The sequence below is a fragment of the Poecilia reticulata genome, chromosome 5 (assembly GCF_904066995.2).
Source record: "Poecilia reticulata chromosome 5, P_reticulata-male-v2, whole genome shotgun sequence".
NCBI lineage: Eukaryota > Metazoa > Chordata > Actinopteri > Cyprinodontiformes > Poeciliidae > Poecilia > Poecilia reticulata.
In genome coordinates this window covers 18071206-18085115 of record NC_088834.1, presented here as the reverse complement: position 1 = coordinate 18085115, position 13910 = coordinate 18071206, and the positions used below count along the sequence as shown (strand labels likewise).

The 13910-nt window shown below is 41.2% G+C and overlaps 1 protein-coding gene across 1 annotated transcript; it reads right to left on the bottom strand.

Annotated features, from left to right (window-relative positions):
• Positions 1 to 6454: 6454 nt before the first annotated feature.
• ip6k2b (inositol hexakisphosphate kinase 2b) lies at positions 6455 to 13217 on the bottom strand. The gene is made up of 5 exons (XM_008409868.3): positions 12293 to 13217; positions 9509 to 9743; positions 9253 to 9416; positions 8918 to 9093; positions 6455 to 8076 (listed from the first exon to the last, which is right to left on the bottom strand). Exons 1-5 carry the CDS (start codon positions 12510 to 12512, stop codon positions 7501 to 7503), a joined length of 1371 nt encoding a protein of 456 aa, XP_008408090.1. The 5' UTR covers positions 12513 to 13217; the 3' UTR covers positions 6455 to 7500.
• Between the last annotated feature and the right edge of the window lie 693 nt (positions 13218 to 13910).

Here is a 13910-nt window from a genome sequence, read left to right as displayed (position 1 = left end):
AAGAAACCGAAGGACACTCTCATAAAACAGAAGCTGGTGAGTTCAAGACAGAAGTGTACTCATGTATCTAATATCCTAACTAACTCAATTAGGTACGAAAAGCTGTTTTAAAGGCCCCCCATCTGAGAGTAAAGTGACACACTTCAGCGGATGTTCATTAACTATTCAGGGTCGAAGTTTAAAGGCCGGTAAGTGCCACCAGGGACCTGGAGTTGGAAATGTGTAATATAAAACTGGCCAATATGAAATTGGGCCAACAGACATTGGTACAAGGCATTCAGGTTATTATTTTCAACGTCCAATTAGCCCATCTCAGTGGCTGACTTATCTCAGGGATCTTTTCACCAGGTTTCAAGGAGACTTGCATAACACACTGCTGACGTCAGGGTTTGAACTTAAACCACACTGTTTTTCCTTTTGTCACCTGTTGAACCTGCTCTTGTTCTGTATTCAAAACGTTTGTTTGAACTTTGAACAAACCAGTTTCAAACCACTGTTCCTGAACTGAACGATTGTGAATGACGTACATTAAGATTTGACTACTTTAGAGAGATAAAAGGTCAAGTGATATGATGAGTGCAGATTTGACCTCTTAGAGGAGTAAGAAGATGGACAGATGAAGAGATGCACCCATCATGACTAGTGTCTCTTTAGCAGCCTTTGGGGGAAGCACTATGACCTGTAGTTGCTACAACTGTCTGGGTCCAGCTACATTATGAGGTCATGAAAACACTGTATGACCAGGTTATTCCATCAGTGGATGTTTTCCAAGACGACAAGGCCAAGCTTCATTGGGCTCTGACCAAAGAGAATCTTTGTGATGTTCTGGAGAAACCTTTGCACCACGGCCAGACTCTTCCATCATACTCTGCCAGCATGCCTAGGTGGGCCCCATATGGGGCCCACCTAGGCCCACCACCATGTAGGGCCCACATGGGCCCTACATGGTGGTGGGCCAACATGTTTGCCCTAAATGGGCAAACATGTGTTTGCCCATTTAGGGCAAACATGTGTTTGCCCTAAATGGGCAAACACATGTGGGCCCACCACCATGTAGGGCCCATGTGGGCTGTGGCCTTGCATGGGCAAACCCATGTGGGGCCACAGTGGAACCCGTGACAAACCCATATGGGACCTATATGGTCTGTCCTTCTTTTCCCCATATGGGGCCCACCTCGGCATGCTGGCAGGGATAAGAACAATATCTTGGACAAATAAAAATCAACACTGGATGGACATGAATCTCGAGACATTGCAGAAGCTTACTGGAACTATACCACAGGAAATATGTGCTTTAATCAAAGTCAAAGGTGGATCAACGGAATACGGTGACCTTTTCCTTTTTTTGGTTAGGTGCTGCATTTGTTTCAACCTCAGCTTCCCTGCAGCCCGAACAGATTCCCGATCATCAACCACAACAAACAGGAACAAGGACGGCTTTTGAACCTTTGATCACAAAGGTTATTTAATGACAACATAAACACACCTCTGCTTTTGTGCTCCTGTTTGGATTATTTTAAGTTCCAACTTGCTCTCTTCTTGTTGCTGCAGGTAAAGAGGCAGTTTGTGTGCTGCACTCTAGATAAGCCATTTATTCTCAGTGCTTCCGCTCACAAAAGATGTCTCATGTAACGCTTGGATTAGGATTCCTTGTAAAGTCACTAAAGTGCAGGCAGCTGGAGTGACAAGCAACCTGATAATACATTTGCATAACCCTTGAGCTGTGAAATGCAAAGCACCACATTGTTATATCAAACCCCACAGTGTGCAGGTTCCCATGCAAACACACAGAAACTAGTTGCGTGCTCCTCCCAATGTAGGGAAATATGTTCGTCTGCATGCAGGTGTTATCAGACCAGGATTAATCACACAGTTTTACATCAGGACTGATGTTTATTTTTGTGTCAGGTTATCTTGACTCACTTGCAAAACTATTTAGAATCCATAAAACGTTTCCCAGTCTGTCAAAATGTAACTAGGAATTTTTATATATTTCATGGAGATTTTTGTCTGGCACACCAAGCAAAATAGTGCATAATTGTGAAATTGAACGCATTTGTATTCATTCCTCTTCTGATTTTGCTGGAAGGAAAACCTCCACCCCTGCCTTAAGTCTTCTAACAGATTTTCTTCTAGGAATGCTCTTCGTGTGTCTCCATTTATATTTTAATCAACTCTGACCACAACATGATGCCTCCGCCACCCTGTTTCACTGTGAAAATACACTGAAGTTTTAAATTACAGTGTATGAAAAGGCACAAGAGCTGTTAAAACTTATACAGGATGCTGGCTGTGATGTTTTCTGACATTTAATTACATGAAGGACTCTGAGAAAGACTTTACAGTTTAGCCGTAAAACATATATCAGAGAGTTAAATTACACTTGTTTCAATAGCAATGCATCACTTTTACTGGAACACAACACAGACATGGAAATAAAATTCACTTGTTCCTGGAAAAAAAAAGGCAAAAATAAATAAATAAAGAATACAAATCAAACAGTAAATACACTTTCAGTATCTTTATTAGGAGCTACCTGTGTATGACTGAATGTCTGCAGCTCAGGAGCAAAACAAATAAATCTAAATCTGTTCCCCATCAGGCAGCAGATGAGCAGAGATTTTGCTGCTATTTTTAGATCTGATGAGAGGAAATTAATAATGCCCCCGCCCCGTCTCGTGCCACACGAGACAGTATTTCATCGTATCATATTTCATCAGACTGATTTTAGCGTGCAGCGGATACAGATGACAGGAAGAGTGGAGGCAAAGTCAGCTGTTGAGAACATTGTAAACAATTTTCTCACTAAAAGCATGAAAACAGCAGAACTGTTTCCAACTGTGGTTTTGAGTGTAAACACATTTCTTGTACATGATGCACAGCTACAGTTTGACGTCTTGCCAGGGGAAATTATGCACAAATAACCTTAATAAAATTGGTAGATTATTTTTAAGACTTTAAAAGGAGCAAACCTCATTAAACTGCTCCACATGCTACAGATATAAAGTAAAAGTCAGCACTGGATTGGCCACAAATTTGGACGTTTCCTCTGCCGTTTCACTCCACCCCACTCTTGATGTGGAAGACTGGTGAGCTTGTAGCTACTGAAAAGTGTCGGAAAATTCTGACCATATTTTCCGTGACGCTCGGTCGACCCACTCTGTTTAGCTCAGAGGGTTTTCCAGCATTACAAAGCTGATTATGCTGCCCACGGATGGGACAAGCAGCACCCTCCGCCGCATATTGCTCACCTGATGAACTATGCAGAGTGAAAAACAGGCTCTTGCTCTCACTCTGCAGCTGATCATCTGCTCCTGCTGAATGCCTTCCTGTGTTTCACTGTGAATCCGTGAAGGAAGTTTGTTTCGAGTGTTTGAAGTCCATAATCTGAGCTTTCCTCCAGATCAGTCACCGCCGTCACAGCTGTGGGGAGCTTGGCCAAGAACATCAACTAAACTGCTTATTAATGAACTTTGGAACCAGAATGACGCATGCTTGGGAAGCTTGGTATTCCCAAGCAAATTACTGAAACTAAGCTTGGAGATTATTGACTTGGAGCTGTACTAGAATGTTGGATTCTGATCAAAATTTAAATGCAATTTCTAACACCATTCTAGTTCTAGACATTAAATTAAGCACCAGTGGGGTTTGTGCTTATCACCAGGAGTCTGATGAGAGACAAGGTACATGCGAGGCATTTTGCCGGGAAACAGGAAAACACAGAGAGGAAAAACAACAATGTTTCACTCACACCGAAGGACAACTTAGAATCGCCAATGAGAATGAATGTTTCTTAGAGAGTTGTAAGGAGGGAGAACTTGCAGCAAACCAGTGGAGAACAAGGAAACTCCAAACTAAACAGAGAACTGGTCCAATCAGTGCAAAGAAAGAGTAATAGCAGCTACGCCACCAAAAACCAGTCGATGAAGAATTGGAATCAAACTATTTTACACGTTTGTCTGAATCCCCCCGCCTCACATTGCTTACTATTGTTTCTGTATATTTTCCCTGATGGCAACATATTCTGATAAATAGGTTAATTTTTAATCTTTGTTTGGATCACATCATCCGCTCATATATGTGAAAACCTCTGATTATCCACAGTGCAATATTTTACAGTATAGGGGAGAAGCTGCTGCAGATTGTCAAAAGTTGGGGGTTTGTATTTGTCAACTTAGCATCATCCAAATGCATCGGACAGTTTGTATCATAACAAAAAAGGTTCAGCTTCATAAAAATGCAGCTTAAAACCTGGACAAACAGGAGGGACGAAAAGCTTGCAGTGTGGGTCACGAGAAGAGCTTGATCTTTGCAGGATGTGTTGGCAGTGCTTTGATTTGTCTTCATCTTCACAGGTCAAACGTCTCAAGAGCAATAACTGGACATACAAGCCCGTATATAGACACTCCACAGAGATAATTACCTTCAAACGGATTCAAATTTTGCTTCTCTTATTGTCCTCACAATAAACCACTGGAAGCTTCCCACAAGAAAAAGATCAAGGTTTCACTGTATTGACACGAAGATCTAAAACATGCATGTAAAAATGATCTGAATACTTTTCAAAAAAGAAGCACAATTATCTTACAGCAGCTAAAAAAAGTAAGATTATTAATTATAACAGTAATATTGTATTAATATTATTAATAATTAACAATAATAGCACCTGCTAAGCTATTGAACAGAAGAATGTCACCTTTTGCCGTTCTGGTCCATATAAAGTAACACCAGGTGTATAACAAGCTGCTGTCGGCTGATGAATTAGTTGGGCTATCTGCTCTGATAGGACCTAGTGATTTGTAGCTCGATGGGTGGGACTCCTAAAGTTTCCACTCCATGACATTTTGTGCTTTCAGTGCAAATTTGTGGGAACCTTTTCTCAGTGTGCAGTCGCAGGTAAGAGGAGGATGCAGGCGGCGTTAGGTCTGCTTTACTCTATGCTCCATACAGTCAGATAAAACTCCTATCATACCAGCACCTTGTCTGGCATCTCGATAAGAGGGGACAAAAAACACAAACCTGAACCACTCCTTGTTGCACCACATGCCACAACATAAAAGCAGGTACAGGTATTTCCACAGCTCTTCTTACGTTCCTCATTCCCTTTCATCTTGGTTTAATTTCCATTAGTTTCCTGACCTCACGTCATCAGGAGTCCCTCTGCCCCATCCCATTTTCCTCTCACTCATTCCTTTTGATATTTGCTGTGGTCTGGACAAAGAAAACAGGCTTTAAACTCCAGGAACTGAATGGTCCAAATGTTTTGTGGCTCTCAAACCAGAATATTTTCAAGCCTCCAGAAAATGGTTTGGATATCTGCATGTCTGTGTTTTGGAGGGCAAAACAAACAAGACATACAGTATGTGCCTTTGCAAAGCAAGAGCGTAAACATAACAGCTGTAAGCGTAACCGCACTTGATAGTAACAATTTCAGAAACAGTTTGCGGTTTTACTACTTTACGATGTGAGATAAGGATCACATCATCCCCTCCATACGTCAAGGCACACGTCAAATATTAACAAGCGACTAACGGGCTGCAACACGAAGCAGCGACTGTGGGGGAGGTTAGGAAATTAAGGGTTTATTTTATACAGATTCTAACTTTTTGTGCAAAATCTGTCGAAACTTGAACTACCATCTTTACAAATATCGTTTAACATAATAAAGTGGAGTTTAAAATCTGAGCTACCTATTGAAATGCTTGTCTATGCATGATTGTATTGAATTGACTTTTTTGTAAAATGCCTTGAAATGTGTTGAAAATTATTTTTATATGAATAAACTGATTTAATACAGTATGTATAATAATTCAGTTTCATGTATTACTGAAATAAACAAAATTCTCAGTGATATTCTAATTCACTGGGATGCACCTATACAGTATAATGTACTTCTTCCCTGAACTCCCAAAGACTCAAAGTCCACGAAGTGGTTATTATTATGGTATACGGCATTATGCAACAGCATCCCAGCCTTCAAAGTTCATGGTATTTATTTTCCTTCTTCATCACCTGAACATTAACCTTGAAGCCTTTTCACTGAACAGGTTTTTTCAAACCGTCTTTTGCAAAGCAAAACTGAAGCACAGACTCAACCAAATAATTAAAATGCATTATGCAAGTCAGTCTGGAGGTTAATTTTAATTTCACAGGGGTTGATTTTAAGTGGTTCAGTCTAAAAATCCAATTAGTGGAATGCTACTTTGTTGAGAAAGTTGGAGAAATGCAATGAACATACGGACTAGCAAATGGGAATGGAAAGTTTGCTCCAATAGCACTCAGCTGTTCTTTCCAGAATGAAAACATTTTATCTAGATTTTAAGTAAAAATCCCGATTCACAGCACTGCTTCCCCTTTTTGCTGAATGCCACCTGCTCACATTTCACTTTCATTTCTCCTTTTTGACATTTCTGGACTGTTCAACTCTGAATCTAAATAAATGCGACACAGAAAATGGATTTTACCACAATGAATGCCTTTATTTACCAAGACACTTAACACAAGTATGCAAAAAACAATAAATCAGACGCTCAGGAGGACAGAACATTTAAAGTGGTAATAAGGAATGTGCTTGTTTCCATTTTTTTTTTTTTAAAGAATTATTTCAAATAAATAGTCTATAGTCTCTGAAGCTAGTGTTCTTATCAATATATCCTCTTCAAGTCAGATTTGCAGGAATGAGGAAGAAGATGAATGACAAAAAGAAACTGCAATAAAATCCCCTTTTCAAAACATATTTATATAGGCGGGAAGTGGAGGAACAAAAAATGTAAAAGGCAAATCCCTTCTTCTAAACCTAAATAATATCCCACCAAAAAAAAGAAGAAAAAAAAAGTCTAAATCCAAGTGCGTGGTAGACAACAATCTCTCTTACAAGACGTCAATAGAAACACAAAAAAGTCCTTATTAGATGTTTAATTTGTCCGTTGCTACAAGGCTGCTGACCGAGCCAGCTAAGGTCAGCTTGTTCAGGTAACTAGTTAACTCCTCCACTAAGTTGTGCTCTGCTGTTGGGGGGCAGTTCATTAACAAAAAGGAGGTGATATCACAGGGTAAGCACCACGGCAGCATCCTACCTAAGATTAGCTTCACACGTCTCTGCCTCTTTCTTTCTCTCTCAGAGAGAACTTGAAGATACCGATTTGTACCAGAGGAGAGGGAGGAGGGAGGTCTTACAACGTCAGAGGAGAGAACCTGTAGAAAAATCGTCCGTCTCATGCAACAATGCTCCTACCATGTATCACAAAGTAAAAGTCTCAGTCTCATAAAAGAGAAAAGTGCAAGGGAGGGCAGTAGCAGCCCTTTCCTTCAGCAGGTGAGCAAGAGCGCAGGATCAACCTCGCAGTCTCTTCCTCTAACCGAGAGGCATCTGGGGTGTCCAACCAAGGGGACCCCTGTTCAGGCATGAAGCCCCTCAGGGGGTGAAGCAGTGGGGTTTGTAGCTCCAAAGAACTTTTCTCCCATGCTTAAAATTGAAACCAGGTCAGCTCCGATGTGCCTTCAGTCAGTGCTGTGCTCCTCCAGCTGAGAGATGATGGTGATCAGATTCTGGAGGCCGAAGATGAAGCCGCTGTCTTGGCCTTCGTGGACCACACTGTCCTCTCCGTAGTGCCGACACGTGGTGTGAGCAAAGTCAATCATGCGCACGTCCACCTCGGGGCTGCTGGCCTCTCCTGCTCCATGCGAGGAGCGGCTGCTGCCGCCGGCTGCGCTGGTGGAGGAACAGCGAGGGAACCCAAACGCTCCTTCCTCTTCACCCTCCTCCTCTTCTTCATCAGATGGCTCGTCCTCGTCGCCTTCCTCCCCTCCTCGATGCCTGGGTCTGGCGGGAGTCCTGGGAGGGTCGCCGTCGTAGATGATGAGCAGCGAGCTGGAGTAGAAGCGGTAGGACTCGCAGGCCTCCAGGGCGGCCTGCATCTCCCGGAGCCGGCGCAGAACCGGGGACAGCAGCTCGTGACGAAGTCGCCGGCCGTTGTGGAAGAACTGGTAGAGAGCCTCCTTGAAACCAGCAAGGGTCAGCTTTCGCCCGTGGTACTTGTTCATGAACATTAGCTGGCCGGAGTCTGACTGGTACACCTGCAGAGACATGCAGAAATCCACTCTGTTAGGGTTCTTATTCACTTTTCATTTCAACATGTCATACCATCAACAAAGAAAAAGGACTAAACTCCTTAGATTTTTTTCCTAACAGGTTAAAGGCCCACAAATCTCAGCTTTCGTCTTTTTCTTCATCTGATAAATATTTGTCCGTGTGAGTCAGAGTAATTAGACCAATTCAAAAAACAAATTTCAATACAGAAATCTTATATTAAGATTTCCCTGAGAGCAGGGTAAACTGACAGAGCTAAAGAAAATGGCTGCTCAGAATGATGCATCTTAACACAGTAATGTAAAATTCAGTGGAAGGAAAATCCATAGTTGAAATAGTGCACAAGCTGGAGGGAAAATTTTTGAATAAAGCACAAAATCTTGATTAAAAAAAATTCAGTATCGATCTGACTAAAACATAGAATCTATAGCACATCATCACAAAGAACTAAGTGTGCATATTGTACATGCAACATAAGGAAAAACTTTAACTAGGCTAACATTTCTGAACTAAAAATATTTTTTGTTGATCCTATCCAACATCCTAAACTGAATTTTCTAGTTTCCATTAGCTGCAAGCCCTGATAAATAAATACAAACAGTAATATATGCCATCAAAATTGTAGTAGTTTCTGGGAGTGGACTACATTTCCCAGGATGCTTAGTGGCATGTTTTCGTATCCTAACAGTTTTGATTTTGCTCTAATTTACTGAGCTGAACTTGTTTTCTTACGTACACTCTCATTTTCTTTGTCCATTTTAATCCAGACGTGCAGAACAGTGAAATCAAATTCCAGACTTTTCCAACCTAATTAAGCCGATCTCTTACCTGCATCCCACAGAGCCGCACTCCAATAGATGCTGATGTGCTCTGTTGACACTTCCGGATCTGATTGGCTTTCTTCTCCTCTGAAGCGTCGTCTCCATGTTGGCGGGTTCCCATCTTTAAATCCAACACACATGGGACTCTGTAGCGCCACGTCAGGTTTTCCAACAGAATAAATTCTGAGATGGGGAGTCAAGGATCACACCAATAAAGACAGAAATAAGTAAGTTTTGCTACAATTGTTTTTTTCTTTTCTTGGGATTTGGTTTTCCCCAAGAATGGAGCGTTGCATCTCCGTGCGAGTCACTGAATGCAGCGTTATTCATAAAAAAGGATACTGTATTGGTTGCGATGCTTCGCGTTTTCCTTCATCCTCTGTAATTGCTGTTGGTGGCACTTCAGACTCCATGGGTTGTGTTTGATCTGTGACACCACGTTGCCTTTCTCCAAGCTGAAGTACAGAACCTCAGCCTGCTGCTGCTGGACCTCGTCACGATTATAGCTACACAGAGAGAACAAACACAGAAACGTTTTAGCTCCTGAGCTGCATACAGAATATGAAGAAACCGGTCTCATTTCAGCGACCATCTTCACCTCATGATCTTGTCCTCCTTTCTGCTGTTTCGGGCTCTGTCTTTGCTGTAGTTTTCCTTCTCCTGCAGCAACGGGGACTGCTTCTTGTTGCTCCACTTCAGCATCTTGCTCTTGGGTTCTTGGCAGTCCGCCGAAGGGTCTTTGTTTTCCGAGTCCCCAGATTCGCTATGGAGAGGGTAGGCGATGAGGCACAGGTTTCCCTCCTCGTCTTCTTCAAAACTAACCGACACAACACCTGCAAGAAGAGGAAGAGACGTTTACTAATGACCAACATCTTATACAAAACAAACATTAAAAATAGACATTCTGCATGGTCTACCCAAATCAAGTTACAGCTTTACAATTGCCAAAAGAAATGTGACCAACTCCTTAGGTTGCTGCCTACTGTCCAAGCACTTTTTTCTGACTTACAAAAACAAAATAGAAAACATTTTGCCATTTAGAAGTAATTTTAATTATTGCTTTTCTGGTTGTGTTCTGATATTTTTGCTGTTTTCACTTTAACTATATTTGCTTTAGACACTGTGGTAGAGGGAAACAGTTTGTTGTTTGTACTCAAGGTTGCAAGATGAAAATCTAATTCAGCCCCATATACGTTACACATTTACACATCATCTGACCAGTCAAAAAAAAAAAAAGATCATCTTCGTTAGTGTGGCTGAAAAACAAATAATCACAATTATGCATTTTTTTATGTTAGATGCTTCTTACCAATACTCAAATATTCAAAAGTCAAAATTTGACTAGAAACTAGCTCAACAAATAACTTATGAAAACATCTCGATGACGAACATTTTGCAACGTGATCCCAATATTAATTTTTTGTGATACAGCCAACAAACATACAGCCAAGTCTGCCTACACCACCTCCTAATAAAACTCCCTACAAGGCCCTGAGTGCCTGCAGAGATGGGAGGGGAGGCGTCGCACTGAGAATAAACATGGCAGCTGCAGTGACCGACACATATTAAAAAGAAAAGGGGAAGGAAACTTGAGGTAGAAAGCGTTTGAAAAGAAAGAACTAGTGATATAAACAAAAGGGCCAGGGATTTGATTCATCACTGTGATTCATGTATTCTGTTAATATTTAGCGTCTTAAAGTAGCGAGTAGAGAAAAGGACGGCTGATGTCATGTGCTTTGACGTCACCGTCGCAATCTTCTTCCTCTTCCTACGAACGGCTCCGCCTCTGAAACTCATCCAGTGGGACTATCCTGTTCAGAATTGGAACGTAATCATTCTCTCAGAGATTGTGGGAACTTCTGAGTCACTCCTAATTAATCCAATAGAATGCTTGGCAAGCTGTGATAAGGAGTTTTTCAAAGAAGACATGAGTTTTTTTTTTCTTTGTTTCTTTTTTTACAACCCAAGGGCACGAACTGACTGTTTAAATTAGGAGAATGACTGAAATGCAGATTATTGTCAGCTACTGTTTCCTTATTTGCCTGAAAGTCTGAACCTTGACCCAAAGTAATAATAAAAGACATTGTTTACTTCTAAAAATGTGTAAAAATTTTAAAAACATTAGATTTTATATACATTAATTGCAGATAAAATTTCCCGACAATGCCTCCTGATAAAAGTGAGGAAATTCTGAACATTAGTTTACGTGGTGTGCTTTCGAAAGGCCCAGAAGACCGTCATCTAAATCACACTCGCATATCTTTTTATAGCCGCATAACCGAGGGGTCAGATACCACTCATGAGCCCAGGCTCCGTCAAACTTGGCCGAAGGAGACGTCTGCTTTCGCATGCATTTGGTGTCATTGTCTGTGAGTGCGAATGTGAGCCTGTTGGCCTTGGCTCCAACCAGGAAACGCTACACTCTTCATTAAAGGCCTGCGTGTGTGAAGCTCTCTGAAACTAGAATCTCCTCAAATGACTTGTGAGCTCCTCTCTCCACTCCAGGTGATGTGGCCCAGTTATTTTTGATCCAGGCGGTGGGGTTGTCTCTTATCTTGAAACTGTAGATGTTTTAAAAGACACCCCTGGCTACACATCCTCCTGGCTGGAAGTCAGTTCCTACATTCATTTGCCATTTGAAACTCCCCACTGGACATGAGATGTGCCTACCAGCATCTTAAAAAATGATTGACATAGCACTTAAAAAAACAGGAATCCAATCCACTCTGAATTTGTCCGGTTGTGTACGCAATGTTCTTTAAACCACCGATTACAACCAGACCCAGTACAATACAGAAGAGAACAAAGCTGCTAATTAAGGGGACTCGCCAAAAAGCATTTCTAAAATATTTAATGTCTGAATTTCTTTAGTATTAAAAATAAGTGATTAACTTATTTGTAGTCATTTCAGCTCAGCTTACATTTATAATTTTTATCGCTCAAGTTTGTGGAGGACTTGGTCAGTTAATTAGTCTGTACTGCAACAATGTATTTTGAAACTTCAAATAATTTGCTTTCATTTATTAGATATGCACCAATAAAATAGCATTAGATGAGACAAACCTTGTTCATTTCTTTGATCAGCTGTTATATCAAATCATATATGAAATGTTAAATACTCCCTACATCTTATATATTTGTAAAAAAAAAAAAAAAAAAAAGTTACATTTATAAACAAAAAGAACAACTAAATTAAGCTAAACCCATTAAAAAGACATCATTAGTGGTTTAGCAGACAAAACAGGAAATGAGACCCCAAACCAGACTATGCTAAAGGCCGCATATATTTTTGTGCAGGCCCTGATTACAAACCCACATTGAATACAGTCAAAACAATAGCACTCTTCCTACTGCATCCTTTGGCTAAAAGCTGGTATCTTACCTTTATATTGAGGGGTGAATTTCCTCATCTCTAGAGGCAGGTTTTTGTAGAACTGGTGCTCCCGAGGTATGAGGGGTTTGCATATTGTCTGTTCCCCGAAGCGCAGCACGCAGGAGTGGCCTCCCACCTGGTGCACGAAGGGCTCAAGCATCACCCCCTTCGCCGAATAGGGAGTCCCGTCCGCCTGCATGAGGGCTTCCAAAGCGGGACTCATCCTCATTCCGCATCGGACGGCTGGGCTGTGGAGACCCACGTCGCAGGGAAGGCTAGCTGCTCGGCCGTTTGTTAGGCTCCCTATCCTCAGGCTGTTTCCAGTCGTCTTCACAGGGGGGCGCTGTTGCTCACCTGCTCGACTGGAACGGCGAAAAACAAAGGGCTGAAGGGGAAGAAGCAAAACCACCGTCGAAATCCGTTTTATCGTCCCTTTTCCTTTCTGGAGGAGAGCGCTACCAAGGTCCAACACTAAGCTAAGTGTTTTTACGTTTCATTTACTGTTACTAAGCCAACAGTTTAAGCTACTGAAACGTTTGTTTCTTTTTGTGAACGTACACTGTTGTCGCTTTCCTTGCTTAGCTGTTACCGAAACTGACGACAGAGCTGATCTTGAAGCTAGAAAAGCAGCAGAGGACTCGGCAAGCTCCGCCCCCACATCAGAAACAGCCAATCAGAGAGCAGCGGCTGTCGCTGGGAGGAGAGATGGCAGCGAGGAGAGATCAAGCAGACAAAGAGGAAGGAGAGAAAACGGGGGGGGATGGGAATACAAGAAAAACAACAACAAAAATACATTTTTCAATGAATTTAATTATTTTATGCATATGCCAACGTTATCATTAGGCAGCCGTTGGGTTTTGTGTTTGTATTTTTAAAGAGACACTGCAGATGCTAAAATTATTCATATATTATTTTGTTCAGTGATCAACAGTATATGATTAGTAATGTAAAAAATAAAAATACTAATGCAAAGGCTGTCAAATATCAGATGTTGTTTATCTGGTTATCTCTCATGTCCTAACCTCTTTACAAGGTTAAGACTGAGAATTTTCATAACCAGAATCCAGTATGTTTTATTAAGATTTTTGTAAAGTGGAAGTAAAGTAATTCATAGTTTTAAATGGAAAACTAAAAAGTGTAGCTGGCTTTTAGTCAAACCTCTTTGCTCTGGGTAAGAAGGTTGGGTAAGGACATATATCTCCATTGCAACTTTGATGGCGCTGCAGAGGATTGCCCAGATGGGAGAATTTGGAAAAGTGGCAACAAGAAAACTATCAAAAGCTTCAAGAAATCAGAAGAAGATGCAAAATTTTAACAAAATGTAATTTTTTTGGTCTCCATGCAATATAATGCATGTAATTATTTTGGTCTCCATACAATATAATGTTCACGAGGGAAAACTAGGATAACCATGAAAACATAATGTTATCATAAACCATGATGATAGTATCATAATGGGAGAATCCTCCCTTTTAATAGTGACTGCATAGAGTTGATAAAAGGATCAGATCCTTCTGATGTGACTGAGCTTAATCTGTTCTACAGAGAGGAGATGGGAGAATTGTTAGTTTCCAGATGTGCAAGGATGGCAGACACAACCCTGAACACCTCAGTATTTTATATACGA

Excerpts from the sequence above, each read along its gene's own strand:
- ip6k2b (XM_008409868.3), bottom strand. The coding sequence starts at position 12,512 with ATGAGGATGAGTCCCGCTTTGGAAGCCCTCATGCAGGCGGACGGGACT. Across the intron at positions 9,094-9,252 it reads GAAGCATCGCAACCAATACA|AATTTATTCTGTTGGAAAAC; the intron begins GTATCCTTTTTT and ends TCCCCATCTCAG. Across the intron at positions 8,077-8,917 it reads TGCGGCTCTGTGGGATGCAG|GTGTACCAGTCAGACTCCGG; the intron begins GTAAGAGATCGG and ends ATGTCTCTGCAG.